We start from the raw sequence: 7,798 nt of genomic DNA on the forward strand, positions 1-7,798 counted from the left end.
CTCTTGGAGCTGAGGGGTCCGGCAGGGTGCTGGCTGAGCGTCTGTGTCTCTTGGAGCTGAGGGGTCCGGCAGGGTGCTGGCTGTGCGTCTGTGTCCACCACATTCTGTCCACTGGATGCTGACATTGCCCTGTGCAGCTGACACACCGTGGTAGCCGGAGGTTGGAGCTCCTGCTCTGATTTAGGCCATTTCTGAATACCTCCTTGGACCGTGGGCCGTATAGACCTACTATGTCTTCTGAGTAGTTTGGGCTATAGTTATGAACACCATGCCCAACTTGTTGAGATGGAGTCTCACTCACTTTTTCCCCAAGGTAGGCCTGGAAAACTGAGATCCTCCTAATCTCTACCTCTTGAGTGGCTGGGATGACCGGGGTACACCACTATGCCCCACCCTGCTTGACGTTAAAAGATCACTGACACCACAGTCCCTGCCCTGGAGCTCCTGGGGCGGCGAGACCACTCCAGTCACATGTGGCACCCTGTACCCGCAGGCTCGGACAGCATGGTCACCCTGCCCATGGTCATGAGCGTCAGCTCTCCAAACTGGAGGGTGGCTGAGGAACCTCTCTTGGACAGACAGGGCTCCACCACGAACGAGGATGGTGAGGAGACCCCGGGGCCCTGGCTGGAGTCTCACTTCCCCAGGGACACCTGTCCTGTCCTGCCCCCCAGCACCTGGGCCACCCAGACGCTGCTGTGGAGCACGGCTGTGCAGCATGGCTCTGCCCGTGCTGAGCCATTCCTTGTGGTGGCAAAACTGTGGCGGGAGGGTCTGTCCCTTCCGGAGGCTCTGAGGAGACTCCCGGAGGGACCCACCAAGCGCTCGCGCGGACGACGACTTCCACCAACGTGGCTCCGCTGTCTCAAGTGGAGGAAACCCAGGGCCTGTGGGGTCTGTGCTCCCCTCAGGCTTGGGGAAGTGGAGATGCTGCCCCCTCAAATCGAGACAGAACGCTGAGCCTGGGAGTGGGTGGACCACAGGGCACACAGGGCAGCCCTCGCACTGACTCCCAGGTTTTGGCTCCTTTGTCCTGGGAATCTGGATGAACCCTGTACCCCCCGTGACACTGTGTGTCCTCTGGGCCTGGTGTGGACAGGTGCGGTCACCCCGAGCGGCCCCCTCTCTCCTCCATGTGGCCGCCTGTAGGCTAGGATGTCTGGATGGTGGGATGAAGGCAGGGTTAAGAGACAGATGGTAGCCGTGGGCACCCGTGGGTCTCAGGGAGGCAGGAGGAGTGGGCATCTCCACAAGCGGGGCCAGGAGGGCCGACGGCTGCTGACCTCTGCCTCCTGACAGGGTACTCCCTCAAGTTCAGCAAGAGCGCCTGCGAGTTCAGCTACCTGCGGAAGGACACCTTGAGCTCCAGCCTGAGTTCCATCCCCACGGGCTTCCTGGTCACTCCCGAACGGAGGATGCCCTGGTACATCTCTGTCATCCATGATAAGGTACCCGCCACGGCTCTGCACCCTGCCTACCCACAGGCTGCTGGGCAGCCAGGCCCGGATGTGGCCTAAGAGCACCCCCAGATCCCTACTTGGGCTGCCATGAACCAGAAGTCTGACCAGTCTCTGTCTCCATTTGTCTCCATTCCAGAGGGTGGCAGTTAACGCTGGCATGAACTTGAACTGGCAATCACCCTATTACCTGTTGACCCAGAAATTCCCACTTTGGATCGTGTATTCTAAGTAATAGAAATAATAATTTTCAACTTGGCATGCAGTGGTTCCTGTGTGAGACATCTGATGTTAGCCTTTCATTGTTTTTAAACCCATGTTGTGAGAGACTGGATTATAATCTACTTGTTGTACAATTCTTCTTTTTCTAAATTCTTAGCCTGGATATTTATGTCATTGATTTGTTCCATTCTCTCCTCATAGATGTATCTCAAGGTTATAAGTTTGACTTTAACTACAGCATTAGCTATATCCTGCAGGTTTTGATACACCCAAATGTCTGATGTCATTCAGTTCTAAATGGGTCTTTACTTCTTGTGTGATTTCTTCTTTGATCTGTGAGCCATACTGAGGGTTATTGCTTTATGTGCACACTCCTTCTAGAATATTCTGCCGGGGACCATTCCCCGATGTGTCTGGAGAATTCCTTATCAACATTCCTCCGAGTTCAGAGACTGTTGCTGACACTTGATTTCAGCCCCTGTTTGCTTGAAGATGTTACTTTGTCTTCAATTCTGAAGCATTAGAGGAGTTGAGGTTTTGAGGAAGGAAGGTTGAATGGGCTTCCTGACAAATCTCCAGAACCCCAAAGATCTTGGAGGGGGCTGCTGCTTAACTGTGAGGGCAGAATAGAAGCCTAGCACCTGTACTGAGGTGGGGGTGGGCAGGAGCCAGGCCGGGCAGGGGGACCAAATATGTCCTGGATAGGACTTAGTGTCTGCTGTCAGACCGGGGTGGCACTAAGGGGCTAAGTATTTCGGCCTTGGGTTTGGGTGAGGAGGGTGTCCGGGCAGTAGATCTACCCTGCCTGGAATCTGGGGCTCCACCAGGGCTGGGGGTGGTATGCTGGGAAGAAGGCTGGGAAGGGGGCTGCAAAAGCTCAAGCATCGCCGGGCTGGTGGCCCAGGGCGTCCTCTGTTTTTCTGCCAGGATCACTCTCTACTTATGATGGGGGAAGAAATCCAGCGACTCGCTGAGCTGGAGGCACAGGTACAGAAGAAAGACCAGGAGATCCTGGTGCTCCGGAAGGAGAAAGAGGTCCTCAAGAAGCAGCTGGCCGCCCTCCTGAGAAGCAAGAGCCAGGAGCTGTCTGTGGCCTCTACCAGAAGGGTGAGCTTCTACCCAGGAGGGTGAGCCTGTGCCCGTGGGCAGGGCGGGCTCTAAGACCCCCATGAGCTGTGGGCTCTGCTTCCAAAGGGCCCAGCCCGCTGGAGGCCCACATAAAGGAAGGGCAGAGCTCACCTCTGAAGTCAGAGATAGGGGGACGGCCAGCCTGCAGGTGGACTGGAAGTGGAGACAGAGTGCCACCTGCCCTGAGGTCCAGGTGGAGGCCAGTCTGGGTAGGACCCAGGGTGGGTCCCCTCATCATTCCCAACACTTGACTTCTTTCCCCAGAGGATGCAGCCTGGACTCGTGCCAGGCTGACATGAGGGGCAGGGAGAGAGGGGGTCAGGTGGAGACTCAAGAATGTGGGCAATGCATGGAAGCTGCCCAGACCTGGGGCCACTGGGTGGAGACTCTGCGTGTGTGTGTGTGTGGCTGGGCTCCCTCAACTCCTACAAACAAGGGCACGCCTCACCACCAGGCTGCCTGCTCAGGACCTGCTCTCAGGAGGTCCGGGCCCTGCTGCCCCACAGGGCTGCCCACCCGCAGCCCCCAGCCCGGCCCTGCAGTCCCCCACACACCTGGAGGACTTTGGGGGGCCATCATACAGGGTGTCCTGCGGAGTGGGCATCACCAGGCGGGGTGTCTCTCGGGAGTGGGCATCACATGGGGTGTCCCACAGGAGTTGTCCATGGGGCAGCTGAGCGTCCTGAAGAACATCTACAAGGATGAGGAGGAGATGCAGCTCTGGATTCAGGTGCGGAACTGGCTTTGGTCCCAGCATCACCCGGGGCCGTGCCAGGAGCTAGGGTCCCCAACCTGCAGTCCTGCTGGGGCCGGCCCTCCCCAGTTGTAGGGTGAGGCGGTGGGGGTCAGACCAGCCCTCAGAGGGCACAGGTAAGGTGCAGTGTGCGGATGGCAGGAGGGACACGGTGCGGGGGCTGCTTGGGTCTGAGTTGGTGGCCCCTCTCCTGTCCTGGGGGGACCCACCTCCCTGTCCGCCCCTCCCCCTTCCCCATCCCTCAGAGGCAAGAGGCGCAGGTCATGATGGAGCCCGCCAGGGAGCAGCAGCCGGAGCTGGGGACAGTGGAGGAGGAGAAGGACCTGGAGGCCGCAGCCAAAGCTCCAGCGAAGGGCAGCATGGGTGCCACTGAGGAGAGAGCAGAGGACGCGGAGAGGACGGAGGAGGAGGAGCAGCAGGAGCAGCAGGAGGAAGAGGAAGAGGAGGAGGAAGAGGAGGAGGAGGATCAGGATGGGTGGGAACTGCCCGAGGAAGACGAGCATCCAGTCAGGAAGCTGTACTCGCTGACCGACTCCTTCGAGGAGGAGCTGCTGGCCCAGCTGGAGGAGTACGAGCGCATGCTCCTGGACTTCCAGAACGAGCTGGAGCTCACCAGGACCCGGCACTCCCTCGCCGTAGGTGGGGGCCCGGCCCTGCTCGCCCTTCTCTGCTGGGGGGAGGTCGGGGAGGGGCCGAGCGAGTCCTTCTCTCTGGGCCTGGGGGACGGGGGGGGGGCTGGGGTCACACCTGGCTCTCATCCCTCGCTCCTCCCACCTCTGCAGGAGCCATCACATCCCTACACCGACAAATAGATTTCCAGGAATCCCAGCTGCGCAAGGTCAACATGGAGAACGAGATGCTGAAGCGAGAGCTCCGGGAGCGGAAGCAGCAGCTGCAGGCCATGTCCGACAAGGTGATCTGACTCGCTGGCCTGTGCTCGCCCAGCCCGCGGCCGCTCGCAGAGGCCTGGCCCGGCCCAGCCGGCCTAGGGGTGGGGCCTCATGGTCACAGTCTCTGAGCACCTGGCCTAGAGCTCCACAGCTGATGGTGGTGGAGACAGAGCCAGGATTCCAACTCCTCAGGCCCCGAGTGTGAGTGTCTGTTTCCTATATCACGATGCCCAAACATCTGGAGCAGAGGCCCAGCCATGCTTTGAGGGTGCTAATCCACCCCGCCAACTCTTGTTCTGGGAAGGATTTTCACATTCTTTGGTGTTTTTTTTTTTAATCTGAAGGAGTCATGATGCCTATCACAGAAGCAGATAGGTTCGTGTGTTTGTTTTTCTTTTTCTCCTTTATCTTTGTCCCAAAGCAACCACGTTCAACATTTCTAGCACAGTCTTTAGAAAAACCCCGTATCTTACGTGGGTGCTGGTAGCCAAAGCCAATCTGGTAGAGAAGTCTGTGAGGCTCTTATCACCAATGAACCAGAAAAATTAACAAAAAAAAACAAAAAAAAAACATGAAGGTATGGCTCAAGTGGTCAAGTCCCAGCCTTGAGTGGTAAAGCTGAGTAAAGAGTCTGAGGCCCTGAGCTCAAACCCCAACACACACACACACACACACACACACACACACACACACACACACTTGTATTGAGAAAGCGTGGTTATAACACCATTACAGGATTCTCTCTGTCAGAACCCAATGCTCCCCTCTTCGCCCTGCTGTCCCCCCACAGGACACTCCCTTCAGCCACCCACCCCCTCACTTCACACACCCACCCACGGTGGGGACCCAGCCACCCAAGCTTTGTCCTCTCACATGGCCCGTACCGGCTGGCTGGGAGAGCCTGACTGTTCCAGGTGATCCGAGGCCTCTCAGGGCTGGGCCTGCTGAATGAGCTGCGTGTTCATCTGCTGCAGGAGCACGTGGTGGCAATTTGGAAACTTGTCTCTAGTTCTGGAACAATTTATTATTGTTCTCTCCTCTTCTCCCCTCCCCATTCCATCCCTCTCCTCTTTTTTTTTTTCTTGTGCTGGTACTGGGGCTTGAACTCAGGCTCTTTAGCTCTCCCTCAGTTTTTTTTCTGCTCATGGTTTAGCCCTCTACCATTGAGCCATGCTTCTACTTCTGGCTCATTTGCTGGTTAATTAGAGATAAAAGCCTCATGGATTTGTCTGCATGGGTTGGCTTCAAACTGCGATCTCAGCCTCCTAAGTAGCTAGGATTTCAGGTGTGAGCCTGGACTATTTTTTTCCTACTCCTGGGGCTTGAACTCAGGGCCTGGGCACTGTTCCTCAACATCTCTGCACCACTTCTGGCTTTTCTGTGTATGTGGTACTGAGGAATGGAACCCATGGCTTCATGCTTGCTAAGCAAGCACTCTACCACTAGGCCACCTTCCCAGCCCCAGTCCGGAATCTTCTGTGATTTCAATATGCAGCCAGGGCCGCGGCCCTCCTCCTTTCAGCCTCCCGAGTGCTGGGACCTCTGCACAGCTGTGGTTCTGCCCCTTACACTTGCACCCTACACACGCCCTTCCAGTGTGTCTTGCTTCCTGTCATTCACAAGGGACACTTACTCCAGGGCAGAGCTGCCCGGAGGCTTGGGTGCACAGGTGACCGCAGAGTGCTCCGTGGAGAAGCCGTGTCCCCCAGAGGACGGATGTGAGCCGTCCAGGTCTTCCTGTCAGTTTGGCTGATCCCTCAGGGAAGCCAGGAAATGGAGGGATGTCTGCCTGCAGACACAGGCCTCGCTTGCAAGTGCTCGGGCCTGGTGGAGAGAGGCTGAGAGTTACGCATGCTCTGCCTGGGCTTGGGGAGGGGTCCTGCAGGCCTAAGGCCCCCCACTGGGCTCAAACTCAGTAGCATCACAGGAAACACAAAGTTGGGTGCCCCAGGGCATGTTCCTGGTGCACAAGGTCCAGGGAAAGTTTGGGGCTCTTCAATGTCCAGACTTCTGAGTCGGGTGCTGCCACTTTCTGAGACTTCCAGGAACGGGAGTGTGAAGCGAGCCGGCGGCTGAGGACTCCTTTGCTTTGATCCATAGCGTCCGATATCCCCCGGCTCCCACCCCACCTTCCCAGGTTCCTCTCCACAGACTCCCCACCTTTCCCCCTCGGGGGCAGGCAGGCTGCTTTGCGTGTTCTCTGACCCTCCGTCTGCCTTCCAGTTCTCCAATCTCCGGGAGGAAAAGAAGCACCAGGAGATGATGGGCCTTATCGAGAGGGAAAACCTCATCTTCCGGCAGGTGACGGCCAGGGGGCGCTGGGGTGGCAGGTCCTGGCTGCGCGTCAGGTTGCTGAGACACACAGGTGGGGTTGAAGCATCTCAGCAGCTGAGTCCCGACCTCTTTATCCAGAGGCCCCTTGTGACGAGTAGGGCTGAGCTGGGTTCAGAGAACACCAGGGAAACGCAGTGGGGCCCCCGAAGGAGTGGTTCCAGCCACGTGGCCACTTTTCTTCATCTGGCTCTTCCCAGAACATCTCGAACTTGGAGAAGGACGTGGCAGAGCGAGACGTCACCATCTCCCAGCTGGACGCCAAGGTGGCTGAGCTGCAGGCCCAGGTGGACCAGTGCCAGAACCACCTGCAGCGGAGAAAGCAGCTGCAGGAAGACCTGCAGATGAGGAATGAGATGACCCAGCAGGCAGAGCAGCAAGCCCGCGTGGCCCTGGAGAGCGCCCAGTCCAGGGTAGGCCCAGCCCAGCCGGCTGAGGGCCTCGGCCTGTGACTGGCAGGCACACCCATCCGGTTAGGCTGTGCACGAGCCAGCTGGCTCTAGCAGGCAGAGGCTTCTGGCTTCTACGGCCTGGGGTCTGAGTCAGCACCCGACATGGAGTTGACCCTCAAGACATGTGGAGGTTATCGCTTTCATGCACGGTAGTTCACACCTGTAATTCCAGCTACTCAGGAGGTTAGAGATCAGCAGGATGGGAGTCGGAGGCCAGCTGGGGCAAAAAGTTAGCGCCACCCCCATTTCAGTCAATACGCTATGCATGATGGTGCTTGCCTAAGGTTCCACACCTGTGGGAGAACACAGGAAGGAGGATCTTGGTCAAGACTGGCACAGGGCAAAATTAATGATAGCAGCAGCAGCAGCAGCAGCAGCAGCAGCAGCTGTAGTAGCAGTAGTAGTAAAGCAACCTAAGCAAAAGGGGCTGGAGGTAGAGCTCAAAGCCCCTGTCTAGAAAGCACCAAGCCTTTAGTTCAAACCCAATAGAGGAAAGAAAGGAAGAAAAGGAAGGAAGGAAGGAAGGAAGGAAGGAAGGAAGGAAGGAAGGAAGGAAGGAAGGAA

General features: G+C 57.4%; 1 protein-coding gene across 1 annotated transcript in view; it reads left to right on the plus strand.

The window, feature by feature from the left end:
* Positions 1-7,798, plus strand: part of Ccdc27 (coiled-coil domain containing 27) — a 15,691-nt gene that overhangs the window by 2,483 nt on the left and 5,410 nt on the right. Inside the window, exons 3-10 of the mRNA XM_013031546.1 lie at positions 494-604; positions 1,300-1,448; positions 2,607-2,786; positions 3,463-3,537; positions 3,807-4,200; positions 4,344-4,474; positions 6,675-6,752; positions 6,983-7,195. Of these exons, the coding sequence (XP_012887000.1) occupies positions 494-604; positions 1,300-1,448; positions 2,607-2,786; positions 3,463-3,537; positions 3,807-4,200; positions 4,344-4,474; positions 6,675-6,752; positions 6,983-7,195 (1,331 nt within the window). The remainder of the gene's footprint in view (positions 1-493; positions 605-1,299; positions 1,449-2,606; positions 2,787-3,462; positions 3,538-3,806; positions 4,201-4,343; positions 4,475-6,674; positions 6,753-6,982; positions 7,196-7,798) is intronic.

This window comes from Dipodomys ordii, unplaced genomic scaffold (genome assembly GCF_000151885.1).
Source record: "Dipodomys ordii isolate 6190 unplaced genomic scaffold, Dord_2.0 Scaffold6, whole genome shotgun sequence".
Taxonomy (NCBI): Eukaryota; Metazoa; Chordata; class Mammalia; order Rodentia; family Heteromyidae; genus Dipodomys; species Dipodomys ordii.